The sequence below is a fragment of the Haliotis rubra genome, unplaced genomic scaffold (assembly GCF_003918875.1).
Source record: "Haliotis rubra isolate DU_JTF1 unplaced genomic scaffold, ASM391887v1 Scf224, whole genome shotgun sequence".
NCBI lineage: Eukaryota > Metazoa > Mollusca > Gastropoda > Lepetellida > Haliotidae > Haliotis > Haliotis rubra.
In genome coordinates this window covers 1,081,068-1,107,733 of record NW_025766270.1, presented here as the reverse complement: position 1 = coordinate 1,107,733, position 26,666 = coordinate 1,081,068, and the positions used below count along the sequence as shown (strand labels likewise).

At 39.3% G+C, this 26,666-nt stretch overlaps 3 protein-coding genes across 3 annotated transcripts in view; 1 reads left to right on the top strand and 2 right to left on the bottom strand.

Annotated features, from left to right (window-relative positions):
* LOC124277587 (dynein heavy chain domain-containing protein 1-like) overlaps nt 1–4,504 on the bottom strand; it is a 208,656-nt gene extending 204,152 nt beyond the window's left edge. The window contains 1 exon segment of the mRNA XM_046713305.1: nt 4,424–4,504. The gene's annotated coding sequence lies outside the window, so the exon portion shown is untranslated.
* A 207-nt stretch (nt 4,505–4,711) lies between these two features.
* Nucleotides 4,712–26,666, top strand: part of LOC124277586 (coiled-coil domain-containing protein 34-like) — a 43,961-nt gene continuing 22,006 nt past the window's right edge. Inside the window, 4 exon segments of the mRNA XM_046713304.1 lie at nt 4,712–4,873; nt 11,789–12,049; nt 14,726–14,855; nt 14,857–15,265. Of these exon segments, the coding sequence (XP_046569260.1) occupies nt 11,796–12,049; nt 14,726–14,855; nt 14,857–15,265 (793 nt within the window). The 5' untranslated portion in view covers nt 4,712–4,873; nt 11,789–11,795.
* Nucleotides 17,835–24,493, bottom strand: LOC124277605 (serine/threonine-protein phosphatase 6 regulatory ankyrin repeat subunit B-like). Its single transcript, XM_046713328.1, has 12 exons — nt 24,229–24,493; nt 23,592–23,792; nt 23,381–23,482; nt 23,057–23,219; nt 22,530–22,796; nt 21,976–22,153; nt 21,448–21,578; nt 21,215–21,334; nt 20,775–20,935; nt 20,080–20,280; nt 19,742–19,837; nt 17,835–19,449 (listed from the first exon to the last, which is right to left on the bottom strand). The coding sequence occupies exons 1-12, from the start codon at nt 24,358–24,360 to the stop codon at nt 19,324–19,326; spliced, it is 1,878 nt and encodes a 625-aa protein (XP_046569284.1). The 5' UTR covers nt 24,361–24,493; the 3' UTR covers nt 17,835–19,323.

The following is a 26,666-nucleotide window of genomic DNA, read 5'->3' as shown; positions in this document are numbered from 1 at the left end:
GTGACTGGCAACATCCACAACGGTCAGGTCAGGGCGTACTTGTACGTTTTGTTTCTCACCCTGTCATGCAGGAGAAACAGGAGGTCGGCTTGATGGGTACGATTGGGTATGGAAATGTCAAATTTTCTTCTCGGGATGTATCGGGGAGCTGGCAGGTACACTTGCCAGATGTCTTGTTTTTTAAGCCAAGCTTTGGCGTTAGCCTCAGAGACACGAGCGGCTTTGGCTAGCTTCGGGATGGTGCTCACACCTTTCCAGTAACCCCAAAGGCTATAGTAAACCTTCTCCATGATGTAAACACGCTATCATTCATTCAATTGTCTCGACGCATCGAACGGAGTTTCCTTTATTGGGGGTCTCGGAAACTCCCAATGTGTCGAGGCCTACTGTTGTTACCCATAGCTATAAGTGTGGATGCCATCGTTCGCAATCCATCGTTTGGTATCCAGAGGCGACAGCGAGGTCTTGTTCAGAGTGATGCCGTAGATGTTGTGTTTGTCGCTTCTCAACGCGTTCATGGGGTGTTTGAACGTGCATTTAGCGAAGAGAGCCTGTTTGAAGAGGTTGTGTTTGATGAGTTGTTTCACCACGTATTTCTTGACCCCTTTCGCCCTTCGGATTTCGCCGTGATCGGCTTTTTGAATCGAATACATTTTAGGTCTTAACCTGACATATTCACCCATTCATCCTTCATCTTGCCGAGGACCTTTTTATTGGTCGTGCTGTGTAGGGCGTGGTCTGGGGGGTAATCACTAGTGTCGTACAAATCAATGTGTTTCGCCATGTCTTCGTACACGTCCTTGGTATGAATTTCCATGAGCAGTGAATCCATGTCCGTGTACAGCACTTCACATCGATCACCATACTGTTGTTTGAGCCGGTTGTAATAAAAGTCATACATCAAATGTTTGGAGAGGTCGAGAATGCTCATCCCCACGTAGACGGGTCGGTTGAGCTTGATGTGACTTTTGTTCATGTGTAGCGATGCCAAGTCGTTATCGAATAGCTTGCTTCGATTGAAGGCCGGGCTGGCTATGAGTTTCCTGAGTTTTTCGTCCTTGTGAGATCGCACGAGTTTGACCGTCACCCGTTTTCTCAAGTTTTCCATGGTTTTGCCAAACACCGTATTGTTCATCAGTTTGTAGAGGTTTTTCTCGAAATTGCTGGTAGCCTTTTTTCTCAGCCTCTCGGTGTTCAACCGAATGTAAGATTCCACCCAGTGACTTTGATCGAATTGCAGCACCCGATGTATTTTAGTCAGCTTCATGCCCAGTGACAAGTACAGTTGCAGATTCTGATAGTGCACCACGTACTTGGTCTTGTTCATCAAGTTCGAACGAAGTTTTTCCACGTTGGCCAGCTTATTTTTTCCGAGTAACGCGTGTTGATAGTCCGACATCCAGTCTCGGTTCACTGTCAACCGTTCGGGAGCCAGCGGATAACTGTTGTGAGCAGCGTGCAATGCCGCGGCATACTCCAAATCCACTTCGAGGATGTAGCCTTTGTTTGAATCCAGTGCATTTGATGTTTGCGATTGATGAACGTTAAGATGTTTTGATCTTCTTGAGGCATGTTGATTCAGTGCGCCATCTCTCCCACGCCTCGGCAATCCTCCCGGTGCGCCCAGCAGCTCTTCTCGCGTGAAACCGTGCAGGCAGCATTCCGCAGAAGTGTTTCTTGTGTTGATGGCTAAACGGTTTTGTTTTTCCACCTTCGTCATTTGAGAGATGGATGTGGGTGTGTCTACACTGTCCAAGTTCAGCCCATCGTCTGCGGGATAGCTCGAAGGTCTGTTCGCCACTTTAGAATCGGAGGGGAATAAGGCAGATCTCAGCACCCATCTTAAGCAGTGATCGTCGTTGTTTTTAACGTTCACTATGACTTTTTTATTCTTGTAATATGGAGGCAAGTCTAGGTACGATCCGCCTCTGAACGGTACATAGTTCGCTATATCCAAATAGATGGTGTTGATACTTCCTACCACCCACCCGGAGCCCCTGTGCGTCCATCGTTTCAACGATTCTTGTATTTCTTGTAGCGAGGTATCGCGGGTCGAAGGGATCAAGTCGGATTGAAGAACGACTTCCTGCTTGCCTCTGAAGAAAGGCTCGATGGACTCGGTACTGCCATCCGTCTGCTGTTTTTTGATTGACATGTGGATGGTCAACTGGTATTTGATACTTTTTAAACCATTCAACTCTTCTTCGACTTTGTCGGCGATCAGAGGTTCGACGCTGTTGACGTCGATGTTAGACTGCATGGTCATTTTCCAGCCTCTCAGATACTTACCCACGGCATGGTCCATCAGCACGAATCTCAACTCGACCGGCTTGGTGTCTTCCAACAAGGTGAGCAGTTGGGCTTCCCTCATGCGAGAATAACCCTTCAATCCCCGTTCTTTAGCTCGGAGCTTGAGTTCTCGTGCAGAAGGGGGCTTGACATATTTCATGTCGAGCAAGGTGAGCAGTTGGGGTTTCCTCATGCGAGAATAACCCACCAATCCACAACTTTTAGCGAGAGCTTTGAGTTCGCTGACGGTAGTCATGATTGCTATATCCACATGCAAAGTCAAATGTCTAATTGATTTGATATATCCACATGCAAAGTCAAATGTCTAATTGGTTGTTTTCAAAGGGAGATAACGCCATCAGCCTTCTCTTTTTGAAATGAAGCGCACATATAAATCTTCTTTCTTTTTTTAAATTTTTATTCTGAGGAGTCGGTTACGTTCGTTAAGATAATCTTTTTTCTTCTCAGTAAATCAGTTGGTTTCGGACCACGTCTGCTCCGTGGGCTTTACATAAACCATAATGGCATTTCACTCCAATATCGCACACCGAGCACCATGTGTATGCCGCAGTACTCCTCGGTCCTGCATTTCTTGCCACAAGTCTCAGCTTTTCCCAGAAGCATGTATTGACAATGATACGGAGCGGGTCTCATCTTCGCTATATGCACTTAGATATATTTTAGTCTAATTGCGTGGCGACGAATACGGTCGCGGCTAATCCTAAGGCCACAAAAATCAGCTCCCGGTCTTGCTGTAACGAATCTAAATAGTTTGATCATTAAAAAATATTTAGGAATTTCATTCACATTAGTAATATCATCATGTTTTTAACCAAACATCTGAAACTTCTATTCATTTGGATACAAGGTAACAATAACATTACAAAATGTTGTTTTTCCGCCTTAAAATGTACCATACAAGTTGCTGCCGTGTGTAGAGTGAAGTTGCATAATACGTCACTTCCTGTTATATGACCTTATAGTTGTCGCAGGATTACCCTTGAAGAAATAAGTTTTGATTCATGCTAGATGTAATGGCAGTAGGGGTCATACTAGTTTCAAAATGTTCCAGAACTTACTGAAAAGATGAATGCTTTAATATTTCTACGATTAGACATGACATTCCAATGAAATAAATGACTTTTTCAAGAGCAATGAATATATTTTACTTAATTTGCATATGTAAACAGCCGGTGTTTCAGCTTTCCCGATGTTTTCGAGTCCCAGTACACTCGCGTAACCTTGATTCGTGGATATAAGGGAAGTGCAGTGAAATTCATATTTTAAATGCATCCTTTCATTTTGTATACGCACTGATTATTTTATTCACTGATTCAGCAAAGTGAAAATGCCTAATATTCCACTCGTGAATGAAATGTTTGTTTACGGAAGCCATTTGCAATCATCACCCATTCGTTGCCCACAAAATGTGACGTCGTGGATTACATAGTCGGTTACTTTATACCACTATGTACAACATCCCACTGCAGCAAGTATTGACACCAAGGAAAGCAGACAACGAGAAGTGAGAATGTTGGAGCTAACGGTATCTTTTTTACTTGACATTTTGTAAAAATAAAATTTGGTAATTGTGGTATTAGTGATTTGGGGCTATTTATTTCAATGCTGGACAATGATATTTAGTGTACTTGCGTGTAATGCAGAGATTTGGAACTTTTTTGTTAGCGATGCGTGGCATTGTATGTACATCAAAAGTACCGCTTCGTGACGTCAGTCGAGAGTTCATTTACGAGCTAGCATGATAATTTCCGCAATCCACGAATCAAAGTTATCCACGAATTTAGGTTACGCTTCTGTATAATATGTTCTACTTCAAATACAAGAATATAATATAAACAGAAAGAGGAAGAACCGTTGATTGAAATGGGTTTAAGAATATTAGGTATGGCTGTGGATTGGAAAAGAAAGTGTATAATGGTACATTGCGATACAAGTGTCGATATTCAATTAAGAGTAACAGATGCTTGTGCGCGAAAATTGAGGCATTATCAATATTGAGCTATAAAAAGATATGTCAACACTTAAGAACATGACATCGATTAACTCGTGAACATTACCTACTTAACATTAAAAAAATATGAAGTAGAGTAAATTTTGGCATCGTAACATTCACCTTTCCTTGAATTCGTCGAATTTTAACTCTCCATGATCAGTATCCAAATCTCGGTTGCCAAGTTGCCATCTTGGTCACCCCAAACACTGTAGTCACGCAGTAAATATTGTCGTTATTTCATTTGGTTATATATATATAATCACAATTAGTAATGACTGACTTGACTTGTGATCAGTAAATTTTAGTTGTAATAAATATATAACGTGTACTAATATCAATGTTAGTTTAAAGATTATATATTTGTCCAAACACACTCGTGATACGACTTTTGTGCAGATTAAAGCGCCATATTGGAACTTTGTTTTGACTTGACAATATTTCCTCCTGGGTAAACATTCCTGTGTGGTGATCATACGTTTCCTACTTTTAATTTAAGTAATTCGGGCAGAGAGACTTAAGTACACTTCAGATCAAACGTCACTTGAATATTTCAGCAATTGCATGAAAAAGGTAAGTGTTTTACTTTCTTTTATATGTTAGTTTTATGAGCTTGCGGTTTTCGTGCAGGTGTAACCCATTTTCGATCGCCTTTTTCAAATCAGATTTTGTTCTTTTGTTTTGATGTAGAGAGCGACTGAAATTGTCTTATGTCTAAGGTTTTCAGTAGGCATATTTTACGCTTCAGTTTGAAACGGCGAGTGATGCCATAATTTTAGTGAGCTTAATATACATTTTTTATGTTTATACTGTCATCCATGAAAAGTTTACATTTTTCAGATACCTTTAAACTTTTCGGTTACCCTGTGCTAAACTATGTAAACTGTGTATAACAGCATGTCATATGTTTGTTTGGTAAGTAGGAAGGCTTCTAGACAGTGAAGTCTGTTCATATCCTTGAAGTGATATACAGGCATATTTCAAATTATTTTCAAAGGTTATTTACACATGTTAGATTGATGTTTCAGAAAGTAATTTTGTTACTTTCTCATTCAAATCCTGAAACATATCTTTGCAAATCTTGACACCACTCAGATTATTATATCAGGCCATCATATGTGCATCATATTCAAGACTGATGATGATGCATATAAAACGATGATGACACACTCTAACTTAAGAATTATGTTATTGCTCTGTGAAATGTACATCTGAATAAGGAGACACAAATATTTTAAAATAATAATAACGCTAAAATGTGTATTCTTTTTTAATCAACCGCCTCTGTGGTGTAGTGGTTAGAGCATCCGCCCGGAGAGTGGAAGGTCGCTGGTTCGATCACCGACTGTGTCATACCAAAAGGCGTTAAAATATGGTACATATACTTGTTGGTCCCTGCCTGGCGCTCAGCATTAATGGGTACAACAAGGACTGGTCGGCTCAGAGTCAGTATAATGTGTCTGAGTGGGGTATTCATGCTTCACTGCGGCATGAGATCTCAGTGAGCTAGCACTATAAAACCAGCTTAAGTCTGGGCTAGTACAAGCAGCTGCACATACACACGCATGCACGTCATCATATGAGCAAAATATTCTCAAGCACAACGTAAAACCCAATTTCACCTAACCTTACCTCATTTTGAATCAAAGCTACAGATAACTTTTTGGGTCATTGAGTTATGTGCTCGCTTGTGTTCATCTCAATAGACCGATCCAGTCTGTCAATCAAAACTGGCGCATGTGTCAATTTTGGCCAATCAGCAGGCCAGTTGGGCTGTGTGGATTTGTCAGACTTATTTCCGGGGTCAAACGATGCCTCCGAAGCGATGTGCTTCGAATTATGCCATTTACGCTCGCTATATTTATTACATATTGCTGCGATTTGATGTGTACCTTTTACAAAACCATTACGGCCAAGACAAAAAAAATGAAGGCAGATCAAGAAACGTGATAGGCCTAACGATCAGTTAAATGTCTGCACCATCATTCAGGAAACCTACGTCTGCCTGCTGATGAGAATTTGCAGGAATTTCCACACTTTTGCACATGTGCAAAATCATTACCAATTGATGACAACAAATAGCAGTTTAAGACTTTGCAAGTGTTATAAACACGGACAATTCTTGTAACTACAAAATTGTTTTTGCTTAACGTTTTTAGTCACTACTAGGCATTGAGTTGGTACGCCATAAAGCTCAAATGAGACAGGCGAGAAAGCCGTGACACAATGTAAACAAATCTCCATTTCGGTTAGGGTCAACCGAAATAGCAAAACTTGTTACATGAAAGAACAATGTGGCGGATATTGTCCCCTTCGCTCTTAGATATTCTTCAATTTGTCATACATCTTAGGATGTTTTAAGTTTCATAAGCACAATCTGAAGGCCTTGTTATCACAGTATCTTGTTAACAGAGCAAAATATTCGAGGAGTAATATTTTTTATTCAAACGGAAATATTGTCAGTGTCAGCAGTTGCCTATCATGCAATATCCAAGTATCAAAATTAGTTCATATGAGTGCCTATAAAACCATGCTTTAAATATTTCAGATTTTTTATAAAGAGTTGCATGGGACTTTGAATTGAATTACCTTCCTCCATGTTGATCGAATACGAAAACTATGTGAGAAGAATAGTGACTTTCTGGAGTATTGGACGGAGTGAAATATATAGCGTATATCTTAATTATGAGAACATTTTGTTACCACATAATTTATTCACATATATTGGTACATTTTAGGAGTAATATTACAACTGTAAGTTTGATTAATTCACTGGAAATGATAGCAAGGTATGTTTCAAGAATCTTGCTTTTTTTAGTAAACGTGGAAGGGTAATAAAATTAATAATAATCTAATCATAATAAATAATTATTTAATTGATTGACATATCAGATTCTTATGATTTTAAGGCAGAACTAGGCAAACAAACACCATACATATCATGACAGGACAATCACTTGCTATTAACTTAGTTTCTTGGCTCCTGCTTTTAGATGTTGTTTTAAATACTAAATTTACTAGAAAGATAATTCTGAAAGTGATTGCTAGTATCATAACTCATTAAAGTTATTTCAACATCCAGAGAATTTGAAAAAGGCTACGTTTTGGTCAAACCCTGGTCAGGCATTATCCAGTCCTGGAACAGAATAACTTACAAAAATCTCAGTTGACTTTTCATGTAATGGAATAAATATTGAAACATATATTTAACCCATATTTGATGTAATTCTTCTGATAAATCATCAGTTTTTTAGGAGGTTACTAATATTTGAAGACTGAGCCAAAGCTAGTGTTTATTAAGATGATGGATTTGGACAAATTGTTCAAGGTTTGTTGATGGTTATTTGGAAAATGAGCTTCATATTAAATTGCACACTGGTTTGTAGGAGGTGAACGCTTCAGGACATTTTCATGTCTGTTTTCCTAAACCTTTGTTGACTTTTACCAATTGTGAATCAACTTTACTATAATTTTTATGACACCAGTAAGTATCTCTGAAAAGGAAATAGATCAAAATCAGTGTTATGTCCTCTAGGGATATGGTCTCAGATCTAATAAAACAAAGATTATCATTGTTTAATTAAGAAGCAATAATGTCAATATGTAATTGTATTGACAAAAAGCTTTGAACATAGGATATATTCTTTGCACCTTATTTACACTAGTAGTTAGCAGTTAAACATCTCTGATGAAAAAACAATAGATCTACATTTGTATGTTGTGTAACATTCTATTTCAATGCTGGTTAATTGTTCGGATAACTGTGGATTCTCTGTTCCAAGATTTTGCATCACATGTTTCCTATTTCTGGAAGATGGGTCAGCTAGTGTACAGGTGCAGACTGTATCTTGGATCTTTTTTGTGTTCTGGTGCTGTGACATACCTGTACATAAACGCTGGCAGTTCATTAAGTCCAGTATTGTGGAAGTTTGTATGTAAATTAGGATTCCACAACAAAGTACATATAGAACAATAAAATGGAAATGATGATTAAAAAAATGATTTCCTTACATTCAGTGTCATTTTATCATGGTGTACAGAGTTTGAAGAGGGAAACTTTACTGAGAATTGCTGCAGATCAGCTGTTGAATATTTGCTTCTGGGTATGTCCAGATACGTCCATGGAAACATATTGTTTACAAGCCCAATTACCTTTTCCAGATTTCCAAATAAGATCAAATAGGTTATGCTGTGATTGATTTGTTTCCATTAATTATATACAGACAAATAAGGTGCATGAAGTAGTAGACGGGAAATATTTTCTGCTTTTTATTTACCATTCTATTAATTCATTAAAAGATAGAAACCCATGTTTTCAGATTATTGAACTAAATGTAAACAACGCCAACGGATAAGTAAAGGCGCCACGTGCAGTGTTGATAATCTATTTATAGATACCGAAACGATCTGCAACATGAACATGTGGTTGTGTTCACTAGTTTTATAAAATTATAAAACCAAACAACAAAATTCAGTTACCCTTCCCCTGCTAATATCTGTGACGGAGGTGAATTGCCAGATACATTAATTGATTCGAAAGAAATTACGCTTCCTACAGTCTCAGCAGCTAGTCGAGACGATTTTTCATCGGGCATGTAACTCATTTTCACTCGCCAGTTGCAATCTGCCAGCTAAAATATATTAAAAACCACATACATATAACTTGCCTCTTTAAATAACATTCACAAACGACGGATACCAAAGTATCACAAGCAGAATTCATCAACAACGTTTGCAATCATGTAACGTTTCACCGCCGTCGGTGACGCCATTGTAATTTGTCAGTGGTTGTCCCCCCTAACTTCAAAAACGAAGTGGGCGGGGCTTATCGGCCGGGACTGGGTATCCTATTTTTCCTTTGAGATAACTCTATCACAAATCCACCCATTAAAGGTAGGATTAGAGATGCCATTACTTTTGTTGTTTTAAGATGTCTAACAAGTGACATGTATTTCTAATTAATAGGGGGATATCACACAGACAGGCTAATTGACAGATACAAGGGTAATTAACAGATACAAGGGTAATTGACAGATACAAGGCTAATTGACAGATACTTGGCTAATGAAGTCTTCTTTGAACAACATTGAGAGACACAATACATGCCGCCAGAATTGAACTGGCTAAGACCTCAGACAGGTATATCCTGTAATCAAGGCTTTCATTGGCAATATTTGAGTGTTGAAGGTCTACATGGGCCAGATGAGCATTAACTATTGTGTCAGGTATGTCAAGGTAGAAACTGATGGAGTTAGTGACTTTACCTGCTTGTCTAAAGAAGGAGTGTTTAGAAGACTTATGTTTGGTTACTTCAGCAGATATTCATTGATGTTTTATACATGGTATGTTGAGTGAAACACCAGTATTCTGTATGGCAACATTCCAGCTGCAGCACTTTCCCTGATTGTTGAATCATGGCTCTAGATTCATGAATCACGGCTACAGATAAATGCATCATGGCTACAGATTAATGAGACACTGACACAGCAGTACTAATTGTTGGCTAAATCAGGGTTTTTTAAGTGTCCAGACTGTCAAGGTTTAACTGACTGAATTTGGTTTTACGCCGCTTTTAGCAATATTCCAGCAACATAACGGCGAGGGTCACCTGAAATGGGCTTCACACGTTAAGGTTTAAATGCATTCAGAGTGTGACTGAGATCCGCTGAAAATTGTGCCAAGATAAGGTACATGTATGACATTTTGGCACAGGTAATGTTCATCAAACTTCAAAGACCATTATCCGGTACTCGATTCCCACAAACAGCATTCACACATATAAGTGACATTTCACTTTCAATACAGGCACAGGCATTCAGATGCAGCTCAAAGAGAATAAGAAAGGTATGATTACTATGATACTTTATGGATAACAACTTCTTTATCATATTATGATGCAATGTTTCAGTATAGCTTCTCATACCCTTGTCAAGCAAGAGTCAGTCAAGACAACGGTATAAGAATCTATACTAAGATTGCACGTTATTATATAATAAAGAAGTTGCTATCCTTAAAGTAGTGTGTGGGGTAGCTTAGTGGTTAAAGCGTTCACTCGTCACGCCAAAGACCTGGGTTCGATTACCCACATGGGTACAATGTGTGAAGCCCATTTCTGGTGTCCCCTGCCGTGATATTGCTGGAATATTGCTAAAAGCGGCGTAAAACTAAACTCACTCACTGACTGACTTAATGATCATTTTATGATCATCATCATTGTATATGTAAGAATTATATTTTGTCTGATAATTACTCCAAAGATTATCATGAGGCAATGTCATCCTATCACTATATACACTGCTGGATGTATAGTCCATAATTTCAAAGCAGTGTATAAGCCCTACACTAACATTTGATCCCCGAAATAATGTTATCATTAATATATGTACACACACACACACACACACACACACACACACACACACACACACACACACACACACACACACACACACACACACACACACACACACACACACACACACACACACACAGACCATGATTTTAGACCATGTAGACATAATTTTTTGTTCATTTATTATCCCCCGGCATGTAATGCGGGGGGATATAGTCGACGGCTCGTCCATCTGTCCGTCAGTCCGTAACCATTTTGTTTCCGGAGCATAACTAAAAATATGTTCAGTTTTTTTCAACAAAAATTGGTAGATATATCAAACAGAACCTAAAGTGGGGCCTTTTGCTATTTTCAGATTTGGTTTCCACGGAAACGATTTGAACTTAGTCTCAAAATGAGGGTGACCTTCGTTTCTGGAGCACAAAAACCGTTCAATATGTTTCTTCAAGACTTGGTAGATATATCAAACATAAGCTAAAGTGGTGCCTTTTGCTATTTGCAGTTTTTTGGCATTTTTATTTTTCTTGGTTTCCATGGAAACGATTTGGACTAAGTCTCTAAAAGGAGGGATTGGTTTCATTTCCGGAGTCAGATCTTGAAGTGGTGCCTTTTGCTATTTACACATTTTTGGCATTTATATTTTTCATGATTTCCATGGAAACGATTGGGACTTAGTCTAAAAAGACATCAAGCTCGACTTCTAATGACTCTTGTTCTCTAAGGTCTGAGTGACAGACTTTATAATCCTATCAACTGCTTAAAAGTACTAATTGCTAACCAGATAAATAGGTTCATTTGCAGTCCAATAGTATACAGGGACAATAAGAGACGATAAGCTCATTTGGTTGTCTGTTTTTATTGAAACAATTAATTAACGGTAAATGCCTGTGAATGTTTAAGTGAGAGTGTTATCTGGATTAGACTGAAAGTGTATATAAGGTACAGGTTCATTAACACAGCAAATACCAAGTGGTGAGTTGACACAAAGCTTTGTCCACAAATGTCCTGTTTCTACAATCAAAAAAAACTTGACAACCATCACAATCCACCTGAAGATTGTCCTGTCAGTACCATGAACACACACTACATAATGATGTGACAGTAATTATTACATTATCTGCAACTGTGTTTTCCAGTCAGAAGATGACCACTCGTCCCCGCCCAGTAACTGCAACAGTGACGAAGCCAAGATGGATGGCGATGCCCGATGCAGATGCTATTGCTCGGGCACGGAGACATTCCCTTGGCTCCACCGGCTCCACAGCATCTCTGGTGTCTGTTCTGGACCATGACAGCTATATGAGTGTACCTAGTGACTCTGAGCTGGAGGCACCAAAAGTTCAACTTAGTAAACGTTCACCAAGAAAGACAAAAGGGGCCAATGAGGTTACAGTGAGGTAAGAAAAACCTGTTCTAAAGGTACGATAGTCCCTGGCACCATTGCTTGAGGACTTGATGAATTGGTTGATTGCATGTCAATGATTGTCTGTTGCTCATAATATCGACCGGGCGTGGGGTAGCCTAGTGGTTAAAGCGTTGGCTCGTCACGCCGAAGACCCGGGTTCGAATCCCCACATGGGTACAATGTGTGAAGCCCATTTCTGGTGTCCCCCGCCATGATGTTGCTGGAATATAGCTAAAAAGCGGCTTAAAACCAAACTCAGTCAGTCAGTCAGTCAGTCAGTCATAATATCAACCACAGGTTACTGTCACCTAGATTATGTACAGACCAGTGATATAGCTTACTGATGCTAAAGAACAAACAAAATAAACAACATTTACAATATTTAAGGGGCCTAGGTAAATACTTTCAAGTTATCCAAGGTACTCAACCATATGATGATGTAGGCACCAAGGTCTTACACTGAGACAACTGGAAGTTTGACACAACAGTGTTGGACTGTGTGTGTGGGTATTTCTCTGTCTGCTATACCTCAGCTTCATCGCATGACAGTTTAGAAGTTGGGACTTACAATATTAAACATACTTTATGGATAACAACTTCCATTATTTCTTGAGTGTGATGTTTTGATACAGATTCTTGTACCATTGTCAAGCACCAAAATAAAGAAGTTGTTATCCATAAGTTTGTTCAATATTATACCTCAGCTGTTAGCACCAAACTATGTTAAGGTGATGATCTATGTAGGTGACAATGAAGTGATGTAATCATGAAGTGATGTCAACCATGAAGTGATGTCAACCACAAGTGCCTCTCCCACAGGCTATATAGTAGTGTAAAGCTCATTTCTGGTGTCCCTCACCATGATCTTGCTGTAATATTGCTAAAAGGGCTTAAAACTAAACCCACTCACTCACTGTACAGTAGCTGGAATATTGCTGACTGCAGCACAAATCAACATTCACTCTAGTTTCTGACCAGTGAAGATGCGGGTTAGAATAGGTGTGCAGCAACCCATGCTTGTCATACAAGATTACTAACAGCAGCAGGTTTTTAGGTTTGCTGACTTGGTGAAGGCATATGATCATATCCCGGTAGATTAGTGCTCATTATGTCAATCACTGGATTATCTGGTCTAGCAGGGATTGGGATAGAGAACTTTGACAATGGGCCACTTTCAGGATTATTAGCCATTTTCTGAATTTCGAATGGGCCACTGTCCTTGCATCAATAGTAAACTTCAAAATTTTAAGGGGCCATTTTTTATTCTAATGTGTGAAATGGCCTGTGGCCTCTGCATTTCCCAATCCCTAGTCTAGGTTTGAATATTTACTGACCATCTCCATAAAGCTTGAATTCTGGTGAGTGTGGCATGAAACAACAGACGAACAAACACGCTTGCTTCTATGTGATCAGATGTATCTGATGTGTTTTTGTTGCAAGCTGTAGGACGCCAAGTCATCATGCCATGTCATCATCGGTGTGATAAACCGATGCCAAGTCATCATGCCATGTCATCATCGGTGTGATAAACCGATGCCAAGTCATCATGCCATGTCATCATTGGTGTGATAATCCGATGCCAAGTCATCATGCCATGTCATCATTGGTGTGATAAACCGATGCCATGTCATCATGTCATGTCATCGGTGTGATGTCATCATGTCATCATCATCCGGTGTGATAAACCGATGCCAAGTCATCATGCCATGTCATCATCGGTGTGATAAACCGATGCCAAGTCATCATGCCATGTCATCATCGGTGTGATAAACCGATGCCAAGTCATCATGCCATGTCATCATCGGTGTGTGATAAACCGGATCCATGTCATCATGATACAGATGATGCCAAGTCATCATGCCATGTCATCATCGGTGATAAATGCATGCCATGTCATGTCATCGGTGTGATAAACCGATGCCATGTCATCATGCCATGTCATCATCGGTGTAATAAACCGATGCCAAGTCATCATGCCATGTCATCAACCGATGCATGTCATCATCGGTGTGATAAACCGATGCCATGTCATCATGTCAGTCATCATGATAAATGATGCCAAGTCATCATGCCATGTCATCATCGGTGTGATAAACCGATGCCAAGTGTCATCATCGGTCATGTCATGTCATCATCGGTGTGATAAAAACCGATGCCAAGTCATCATGCCTTGTCATTGGTGTGATAAACCGATGCCATGTCATCATGTCATGTCATCATCGGTGTGATAAACCGATGCCAAGTCATCATGCCATGTCATCATCGGTGTGATAAACCGATGCCATGTCATCATGCCATGTCATCATCGGTGTGATAAACCGATGCCAAGTCATCATGCCATGTCATCATCGGTGTGATAAACCGATGCCAAGTCATCATGTCATGTCATCATCGGTGTGATAAACCGATGCCAAGTCATCATGCCATGTCATCATCGGTGTGATAAACCGATGCCAAGTCATCATGTCATGTCATCATCGGTGTGATAAACCGATGCCAAGTCATCATGCCATGTCATCATCGGTGTGATAATGCCATGTCCATGTCATGTGTCATGATAAACCGATGTCATGTCATCATCATGGTGTGATAAACCGATGCCAAGTCATCATGCCATGTCATCGTCAGTGTGATAAACCAACTGTATTTTTTTCAAATGTTTCTACAGGAAGACAGCTGTGGAAGATGGGAGAAAGAAGTCATCCGATTCCATGGAGAATGGCCTGTCACCATGGGAAGTCTGGCTAATAACCAAGACGCAGGAGGAGAGGAAACTCCGACAACAGGAAATACAAAGAAAAAAAACAAGAAAAATTGAAGAAAACTGAAGAAGCAAAAGAGAAGGAAAAGAAGCAGAACAAAACTGAAGGTGTCTTGAAAGAATGGATTGAAAGAAAGAAGAATGAAGAAATGCTGAGGAGGGGAATGGAAAAGCTGAAAACTCGAAGTGAGAAACAACAGAAAGAAAAAACCCAAATCAATATCCAACAAAAAGCAGCTGAAAACTTTGTGTTGTGGAAAAAGCAAAAGTCTGAAGAAGAACGAGAGAAAAAGAAAAGTGATAAACTGAAAAAACTACAAGAAGAAGAAGAGAAGAGACAGAAGGCTGATAAGGCGGAGAAGCGGTATAAGGAATGGTGCAAGAATGCAGACAGAAGACCCAAGTCTGCACCCAACAGCTTTGGCTACATGGAAGGAAAGCTGAAAGGTAAGGAATCTGGATTGTTGAATGGAGTGTATTGGGGATGTTGATTGATAGAGGTTAGAATTCTTCATGTAATTCAGTGTACCTTAACCCTTTGAAATTTCAGGACGGTAGGGAATTAGAACTTGCTACTCACCATGATCTTGGCTTTACTGGTTATGGCTACTGCCCTGTGATTATACAGTTCACAACTGACTACATGTTGTGTGGCTTCTGATCAGCTATAGCCCAGGTTACATTGGAGGATCATTTTGGTTGTTTTTTGTCCAGCCAAGATCAGTCATGTGGTCATACTTAAGTTCTACAGGATTAAAACATTAGCTTTACAACTTGCAAATCTTGACAATTAGAAGATAAAGCTACTCTGTTTTCAAATTTGCGGTCCTTTATCTTTGATTTACGACTGCTAAATGTAATTTAAAAACCGAATGCGTCAGCGTGAGTTTTTAAATTAAACATTTAGCGGTCTTAAATCAACGATAAAGGACCGCAAAATTGAAAACAGAGTAGTTTTATCTTCATTCTAGCAAGACTGATAAGCGTTTTAAAACCGAACTGTTTGGCGCGCAAGAACACGAGGAGCAAAGGGGCCTTTTCCCTGAAAATCGCTTGGAATCGACCCGTTGAGGGACAGGTTGTGTAATGAACAAAATAAGACATTTTCAACAACATAAATGCTATATTTCAGGAACCAGTATGCTTGTATTTGTAACAAGTAGCATTCATAAATTTAAAAAAATACAGTTTATACTGTGAGCAAGTACAATTATTTGCTTTTTCTCAAGCGAATTATTGATCTCCCCTACTGTATAACAATCGACTCGCCCAAATGCAAGCCGTGAACTCGCTAAGTTTAGTCGCCGCTAACTTTATTCACGGAAATAATTGTTGATAACCACCCTACTATTCTCAATTTGGAAAAGACCTGACATGCTACGTTTTATGTGGGATACATGGACAGTGGAAGTGGAAGGACTGGGCATTACGGCCAGGACGGAAGCGGTCAGGTTAGGACGTGTGGGCCGATGTGTGTTGTCGACATCAACACACATAGATCTGGACCCGCTTTGAATATACTGCCGCTTTTGGCTGCTGACGGATTTTCCAGCTTCGTAGTTTCTCTGGGATTAGGGACAAGAAATTCTTCTTCAAACCATTCGCTTTTTACTTCAAAAACACCAAAGATGCTGCCGAGATAGAAATTGCCAATGTCCGACATGTTTGTTTACAAACAATAGGGTCAACGAGTTCGTTGTATTCATACGCATTGAATCAGTCACTTTAATTAGCGGTCCTTAAACTGTCATTTAAGTACGGTTTTGATGAGCTCTCAGCCAATCAGAATCGAGTATCACACATTGTCATGCTAGAATGCATAATCCATGAATGAGAAACACGATTAACAACTGGCAATAACCATTACACTTGGGGGATTTTATGGGCTGCTTTAATCACTAACCGGGTTTGCACCTGAGTTGTCTTGTCATGGTGATTGAATTAATCAGGTCAAACGCTGCACTCAGAGCACACTGTGTTGTGGATATATTACGTCTTTCGCTGATAAAGGCCAGTCATTCGTCGCGAGGGTCAGGAATTGCCGGATTCTCTGTTTGATGGTGGCCCGGCTGGAGACAGATCCTGATCATGCTGATTGTTCAATGGGGAGAGGAGGTATAGAAGGAATGTTGCACATATTACCTAAGGCACAAAGTGACTCAACTGAGGGTGCAGCCATGTGAGATGTCTAAAAAATGAGTGGTTGATTGGGACTGGGTTGCAGAATCGCCACTCACCATATAATTAATGCACTATAAAGTTTTTCCACTTTTGTGTCATTGTATAATTCGACATGGTGCTTCTTCCTTGAGACAATCTGAGATAATTCATGTTTACTTCTACTGTTGGAGACTTGTCATTTATCACCATATCTGCTCCCTGAGCCATCGTAATCAAGGCAAGGCTCTTTGAAACTTTATTTGCAGATTATGTGTAGTATTAACATAGAATTCTAATACAATGGAAGCTTATATACCAAAATAGTTCTTGGAACAGTTATTTCAAACGAAATGAAAAGTTTAACTGTCAATCAACATTGAATGGTTATTGTATGCAGGTTTAGATCGCCAGTTGACAAAAAATGTCAGATCTTCTACCCTGTGTAAAAGGTGACCCCCAATCAAACTCCACTAACTCTAGGTAAAAACATTTGCTTCACAGCCTTTTTGGTATATATGTGAATGAGTTTTAGGTTTATGTCGCTTTCAGCAATATTACGGCGGGGGACACCAGAAATGGGCTTCACACATTGTACCCATATGGAGACTCGAACCCGGGTCTTCAGCGTGACCAGCGAACGCTTTAACCACTAGCTACCCCACTGCCCTGTACATATATGAGATGTCATCATAACATTTTGACTTTCAAGCACAAGGAGATAAGGTCCATGAGTACAGTTCTTCTTCAGTCTGTAACCATGGTAACATGAATAATAATAACGAGAATATTTATAACGCACATATTATCACATCATACAGTCACCATGCTCACTTTTATGGATCAAAGAAACAACAACTTTTTCTTTTAGTCATTTTATGTATAGGTATGTGAATAGGTAAAAACATTTTGGGTTGCTCTAAACATAACATGAATATACATGGACATGACAAATATCACAGAAGAATGTCCACAGTCGAACCCCATTATCCATGGTAACAGAATGTAACAGAGGATAACAAGTGACTCATATATGACAGATATGGATGAGGAATTATTTGGACAACTTACTAATGTAACCATAGTAACACGAGGTAACATATACATTTAGATGGAGACTGCTATAAAGTAAAGGATGCATAAATTATAACCATTATCACAAAAGGCATGATTGGTTTAGTAAACTTGTCTTAATAATCTATTTTAGTGGTAGAAATAAAGTGTATATAGATATTTTGCAAATTCTAGATATTCCTCCCATGATAATATTGATATTTAAAAACTTTGTCTTTTCTTTCACTCTGTGTAGTACACTTTCATGAAATGTGAACTGTACAAGAATACTTTCAATTTTAATCTACACCTGACACTTGTAAAGAACTACTGAATGTTTTTGTTGTAAAGCTGTCAAATTGAGTTCAAGATGTGTACAGTGCTGCATGTTTATAGCAGTTCCGTCCTTAGAGGCACTAATGACAGGAAGAAGAATAGTTTCACATCTGTTGTCCCAAGTAGTTAGATGTTATAGAATATTAAAGAAATAATGCCAAGTTGCCAAGGAAATACTGTACAGGGCCCTGTTTCACAAAGTTATCGTAGCGCTACATAAGTCTATGTTACAGTATAGGACTTATGACAGTTGCAACGCTACGATAGGTTTGTGAAATGGGGCCCAGGTCTCTGCCTCAGCAGTATGTGACAAATAGCGGCAAACTGATAGTAATTTGTGAATGTTAAACCTCACTAGCCAGCATCTGCCAGTACCCCTGTCCACCCATCCTGACATTAATCTAAAACACAGCATTTACAGATCAGTGAGCTGGAACTAAACAGGTGTACACATGATTGCGTAGATCTGTGGTAAACAACACCTCAATGACTTGTTACCATGGTTACCATGCATACAAAAATCATTAAGTGTTCAAAACTATGATTTGTTAAGTTGGTTGTCTTTATACGATCTTGTTGATACATTGTACTTCAGTCTTTAACCAGGAGGATGTACAGAGACAAGGAATGAATCAATGTGCTTATAGTCCATCTCACCAAGCAGTGAATTGTTTATTCTTGTCTGAATGAATAGTAAACAGATTTGTTGTCTTGAGCACGGAGGATCTAGTATGAAAACAACATCAGTGACAACATGGAGACTTCTTGGCATAGAAAATACATACTGTATATCATACATTAATACTGGTGAAATAAGACAGTCTTTGGTGCCACATTGGACAATGTGTCTATTTGTTGAAAGGGGCTATCACTGTATAAAAATTCAAGTGTGTTCATCCTTCACAAAGAATCCATTGTTCCATTATTTGACCCACTCTCTTGTTGATGTTTTGTCCCTTTCAGTCAGTTGTCTCCCCTTTCTCTGTTTCGTCTGCTTCCTGTGAGCTCTCTCCTGACTCAAGTGTGTCTTTCAAGGCCAATATGTCAGCTTTCTCATCTTTGTAATAAGATGGTGTTCGTTGTTTCTGAAGTTACAAGGGGACATTTGGAGGACATGAAGATAGATATTCAGTTACAATAGAAGCAGTAACCATGGTATCCTTCACCATGATCCCTGTTGTTGTATTTTGCTGATAATATCCAAACCAAGTGATTGAGACTAGTGTATTTTATTCAGGCCATTTCAATCCAGTTCCATGTTTTAAGGGAAAATTCACTTTCATTATTTACTTGAAATTTCGACATCATTATAAAGTAAAGGTGGTATAGTAATAAAATTAAGCTGCCAGATAGATGCAGTTCTTATTTCCTACTTACAACATCTTTGGCTTGTGCGTCTGCTCCACTTTCCTGCAAGAGGGTAGCAACCTCATCTGATATTGCCATGGCGTAGTGTAAGGGTGTTCTGTTCAACTGAAGGAAATAATTGAAAATATCATTAGTTTCATTCAAATGATTATAAACAGAATCAGCTGGAATAATACTGACATGTTTTAGTCTATGCTTTGTTAAAGAAGTGAGTCTGGCTAGACATCATTTGGATATCTGCAGGGCATGTTGTCTCATGTAAAACATACATTACCAACATGCCCCCATATAGAATATAAGGTAGGTAATGATAATGTTGTATGTGTTGTAGAACAAGTAGAACTTACATTGTCTCTGCACCTGACTGAGATGGGGAAGTTGGAGAGGATGTGGTTGATGATGTCCATGTGTTGAGATAATACAGCTATGTGAAGAGGTGACCTTCCGTACTTGTCTTTAGCTATAGCCAACTTCTTCCGCTCCAGAGCCTGAATCACCTCTCGCAGCACACCAGAATGTACTGCTTTGAATACTAGGGAGATTTTTTCCTGAAATATAGATGTTTGCTTGCATATCTGGTATATGTAAAACTTTGTGTTTCCACAAAAAATGTAGAAACTGTACAGTGTCATCCTAAGTATCTGGATATCAGTTTCAAATTGTGTATGTAATTTTCCAGTGGGAAACTCTGGAAAAGATTTAAACTGTAAGTATTTGTACTTCTTTGGGTTGATATGTTGAATATTGTTTGTGTTCTGACTGTTCATGTTTAACATTGCTTTTTGTGTTTGATACTTTTGTTTATTGTTGAGCATTGTTTGAACATTTTGTTTACTCTGTTCTTTGCAAATGCAAGGGCATTGTAGGGTTCAGATATTTTTATAATAAGAAGTCAGAAAAGGCTTCATACATTGGACTAATGTGGGGAATCAAACCCAGGTCTTTGGGGTGATGAGCAAATTTTGATTAGCTTCTTCCCACAAATCAAGTATCATGTTAGAAATGTTATGTACATGGGAATCAAAATAGTGTTGTTTCTTACGTTGAAGTCTGGCATAGCCTTGACAAAGTCGGTGACAACCTCTGGCAGACCCTCTGTGCTGACTCTGTCAATGACGTCGGTGAGTTTGTCGTAGCCATCCAGCAGGAGCTGCTGCAGACTGTCCAGGTTCTCCTGCTCCAGCAGATTGGTCACATACGAGTCTGGAAGCAGATGCAGGACACTGCATGGGTTTTACAGTTCCATTACCTAGTACTCCTTAACAGTAATACTTACAGGCTGGGCAAGTCATGGTCCAGTGATTTGTTCACTCAGTATAAGGATAAAGAGGAAACACATATTGTTGATATGTGTTAAATATGTTTAATATTTAGTATTTACATGTACAAACTTCAAGGGATATTCAAACAGAGTCAAGGCTGTAGAACAATACCTTTTTGAACATCCTATTTTGATACTATCCTATTTGTGTGATTACTTACCTAAAGACTCAACGTTTTCAGTGATGCCATTTTCTTCAGCAACATCTCTGGCAGTGCGGTTGTTGGAATCCCTGTCTGCGAGACTGTAGCCCATATTGAGAAGGGCAATGAGGTCAGCTCCTGGATAACAACAGTGTTACGGTCAAGGTCACATCTAACAATAGGTTCTAATTCATCTTACAAAACCTTGTTATGTGCTTTGCTGTAAAGCAAGTGCTTATTCTTGTACCCACCTTGCTGGGCTGCCAGTTTATGAAGTTCTGTCTGTCCTTCCTCATCTCGGTCCTTGTTCATGGTGTCTTCTTCTCCTTCCTCTGTCACTGTCGGAAGCTGGGGCTTCTGTGACAGGGCTGCTTCCTTTGCCCTGGGAGAATGACATGGTCAGGTGATATTTGTTACCTATTGACCTATTGTCTGGGATTGAATAACATCAATTAATTGCTACAAAATGCTGAATTTTCACAATAAGCTGCATCATCGAAACAGACATTAAACTTATTCCAACCTAATATCCAGCAACTTTATATTAGCTTCTTTAGCCCTATCATTCGTATCATATGCCCAATCATATGTTATCCTCTTCATCAAGCATCTCTCAAGCCTATAGGCAATATGCCAGTCATCCCTTCTCTGTTTTATTTTGTGAACTAGATAAAGTAATGCATTTATAATGCTGTACAAATATGGTTGACTCTTGGGATTGAGCAGCAAGATTCCCACTGTTATGTGGCACCATCGGTCACATGGGTTCCTCTACTCACTTCCTCTGCAGCTCTTCCTGCTCTTTTCTCTTCCTCTCATCTTCTTCCTCCTGTCTACGACGTGCCTCTTCCTCCTCCTGCAGCTGCATCTGCTCCTCCTTCCTCTTGGCCCGCTGCTGCTCCTGAGCCTCCAAGTCTGCCTCCTTCTCCCGGATTTCCTTCATCAGCCTCTCTTGCTGCAACACACAAACACGGATTGAGGCAAGTCTCTTGACCAGTGTACTTATGTTGTAATTGCAAGGTTTGTGAGAATCCACAAACAAGAACTGATAATGTTTTATCCAGAATTTTCCCCAATTATGATCCTGATTATCAGCTCCCATGCTTGTGGATGCTGATGTCAACTGTGTACATCATTGAGGGCTTTCATCCCACAGAAATTTGACAACTCAAATAGTTTAAATACAGTTCGCAGCAGCTCACAAGAAATAGAAAATTACTTCCAGCAGTTATGTGAAATGTCCTTGGCAAAGTCAATGGGGTATGACACATTGTGGTATGGATGGACAGAAAATATTCTGTATGTAGCCTTACTGCAAAGTTTTGTTCACCTTTTTTGTTGAAGTCTATATTCTCCCTGTACTTGTACAGCCACTGTGCTAGGTACTCAATAGGGTCCCAGGGTCGCTTCTCAGCAACCTCGGCCAGTGCCAGTGTAAGAGCTGAGCCGAGGTTGTACGACACATACTTCCCATCTACTGTACTCGGTGCAGGGACATCCTTCTTCTCATATATGTCGGAGGAGATGTACATTCTGATTGGCTCACTCTTCTCTGATTTCAGTGGTGTGGTCACTTTGTCGACTTCTTCAGTTGCAGATTCTTTGAGAGATATGAAATCAAAGAACAGTCAGTTAAAAGTTGGCATTACCTTCATGTAACCATGATAACTATTCAGTGAAACCTTGTCTACTACTCACTTGTACAGAGCATAACAACCATTACAGCTAAGTGTTTGAGTATAGTCATTACAATATTCTCAGCTCTGAGATCTGTGCTGGATAAGAATTCTCTCCTTAGATAATCGAATAACCAGTATTTACTGCACCACCAGCGGTTTCATTTGATAATGAAATACAAACCTGGAGTCTGAGGTACAGCTGAGGTGGACTGGTCAGCTGTTTCAGCAGACTGACCACTATCAGTCTGTGTTGGTGTGCCCACAATCAGAACCAGACGGCTCTTCAACGTCTCTGCTAGCACTTCCTTTGGGTCTGTCAGGTAGTCAGCTGGAGTCTTTCCAGTCTATTGAATGAGAAAGAAATCCAGCACAATGTTCTGCTGAGATTAAAAAAATATGCTTTTAGGTTATTATATTCAAAGCAATAAAAATATATATAAGAACCCATTGGGAACATACTGAACCAAGAATGGTTTGAATCTCAACTCGTGAGCAATGAACTTACAAGATCCTTTAAAGTATCGTCTGCTCCTGCCTCCTTCAGAATCTGATAGAGATTCCCTGAGTCAGAGCCTCCTGCGGCATAATGCAGAGCTGTTCTCCCCATCTGGAGGAAAAACAAGAAAGTATTCATTATATTATGTAAAGATATTGTATCTTGTATGTTCGGGGCAGGTATGTGTCAGTTGTCAATTATTCATGGATTGGATACTTACATTATCGGTAAGGTTTAGTGAGTCCTTAAATTCGGACACAATAAACTTCGCAATTTCATCTTGTTGGAAAACAACAGCTTTCTGTAATGGTGCAAGTCCAGTTTTGTCTGCTGCCTTCACCAAGAACTTCCTGTCAAGCAGATTCTTGACATCACGAGTGCGGCCATCACGTATTGCTTCATGGAGCTTGGTCACCTTGTCCTGTCATAGAGAATCAACCATGTTACATTAAGGGCATCTTGCATCATTTTTAATTTTTTCTGAGAGGAAATCAAGATCCTTTTCAAATCAAACGAAGATGTTTGCTGAAGCAATATGGAGTCCTGTATTTAAGAATTATATATCATTAATGACCCTAAAGAGTTTTTCATCTTTATATTTTAATATATTTTGCTTACTGATACAGAGAAACTTGATCAAGCTCTGTTATGTTGATGTGTCATTCAAGACTATGATGTAATGGAGCATGCCATGTGATCTCAGTAATTACTCATGACTGAAGTATCAATACTTTTTGACTGCCAGAGAAACTTGCAAGGTTTTGCTGTATTTTATAACATACTAATAGTTAATTACTAATGATATTTTCCTAATGTTGTCTTCTTGTCTATGGTATGAATGATGATAGTATAGTCACCTGAACCTCCTCCAGTTTGTCAAAGAGTTCCCCCCATATCTTCGGACTTCTCCCGTGCTTCCTGAGGCGTGACTGTCCAGGTGTCCCAGCCAGACAGTACCAGAGATTGCAGTGCCTCTGTGCTCCCCTCATCCACCATTTTATCCATCCATATTTTCACAATTGAGTCGACATTCTCAGCAGTCTCTTTAGCCTTCAGAATGTCCACAAAACTCTGGCTGTTCACATCCCGGACGCTTGCATCAACTTTTGTGACTAGTGCTTTGAGAATCTCTCTGTTAGCGTTTCCCTCTGCGGCGATGTGGAGAAGGGTTTTGCCATCGTTGGTGCGGATGCTGATGTCTTCATCAGAATTAAGGAGGTTTATGACCTCCTCGGTGTTGTCAGACTGTATGGCCTGGAACAGCTTGCTTTCCTCCATTATGAAATCTGCCCAAACAAAAATAACAAATTAAGACATTTTACCACAGACACTCCAGATATAATCACAATTAATTCTAAATTTTAGATTAGCAATATTACTTATATGTTACAGTCAAAGAGAGTATTACAAAAAACACTAATGTTCATTCAATGATAAAAAAAAGAATCATTTCCCTCTCAGTTATTTCCATAGTACCAAATGGACATTCATTGTTTATGACTTTCTCCTGTTGCCTGCATCGTAACTACTTTTGACAAGAGTGTTTAGGAAATTTCCTTACTTTCAGCCTGTGTCCAAGGACATGAACCAATCTGAAACCCTGGCCTCCTCATGATATGTCCATGTAGCATGATTACTCATTATGTTTTAAATATATAACAGCTTTCTATCATGTATGACAGTTTCAAAATAAGCAATGCACAGAGAATCCAGATTGTTCCTGTTCAAAGATACCTGACTATCAACATTAATACTTTTAAAATTATTTGTTATGGTTATGTTAACTCAATATTAAAGTTTAATTTATCATGTCTTGTCCTATATTATGTTCTTATACATTGGTGCAAGACATGACTGATATTGCTACAGTCATGCTGTTACATGACTATGAATATTTCTAATGGCTAATTTCTAATGAAACATTTTGCAATTTATTAGTATCTTATTTTATTACATGCTCTAATATACATGCAAGAAGTCATGAAATAGAATCCCGGTACTGCATGATGTGATTATACAGATTATACCCTGACAGTGAGAGTGCTGTCTAGTCCTGCCTGCCACCAGCCCGCTTAGTCTTGTAGCAACCACCCAACCATACCTAACTGAAAGTGACACACACCATCCCCCATCTTAATCCTCCCCATGTACCCTCCCAAGTCCAGACACCTAGATGCTTACCTGGCTCACAGTACAGGTGATCCCTACCCTCGTTAACAGAGTTTTGTGTTTACAGATACCTGTAATTACCGATGTTACTCTCCGTAAACCTCCTCGTTAAAGCTGTACAAGCGAGAGGCCATTGAATTTACCGCAGTCGTTGTTACTATGGAGCTGTTTACCGTAGTGACAGGCGAGGCACAACAGGCTATTAATAGCAACTCCATGTGGTGGGCTGGGCCAGGGTAGTGATAGTGAGATACTGTTGTCTGTTGGTATCCTAATTCAGATTGGGTCGGCAATGGCTCCATGCATGATTGATCGTGTGTGAGTGTCAGGGCAAGGAGAGCTGTCCCAGTCAACACGAGTATGATGGGTGCATTTTGTAGTGGTATCACTGATCAACAAGATCCATCAGCGAGATCTATCAGTGATTAATGATACCTGGACAATGAAGATACATTACAGTTCGTCTCAAATATGTAATGATAGGATAAGCATTTCAAGAAACCCGAGAAATAGATTGTAGTCATGATATTGTTATAAATATTAAAACTCACACAATTGTTCATGTTTTATATTGAAGTCTACATACTGATATTAAGCTTTAAATTGGATATTTTAATAATGAATGAATGTTACTGCAGCCAATCTCGTAAACTTACAGTTTGACCAACATATATGTTGTGTTGGTCAAACTATAGGTAGGTAGGTAAGTATTGTTGGTCAAACTGTAAGACCCTACTATAGGAGAAACTACTCCAGGAACCTGTAAATGAACACAAAGACAATTACTTTTAAACATTTAACATTATCCAACATTGTCACTTGGACCAGAACTGTTCTTATGAATGTTGTGTCACTGTTTAACACTTAAAGGACACTGCTGTTTGTGCTCCACCTTCCTCAAGTATGCAGAGAAGGAATGAACGTTTTTTGCTTGTTATCAGTCAAATTGATACAATTCAGACCCTGATTTTTTCCCAACCACCTACAATTACAATCATTTTTTCCTTTAAACTTCTTTAAAGTTCTGTCAAGTTTATTAAATCATTTGAAGCATGTCAAGTCAGCCGTCAGTCTATACGGCCTGTTGTTACACTATCATTGTGTAAAATCTATATTATAAGCCCAC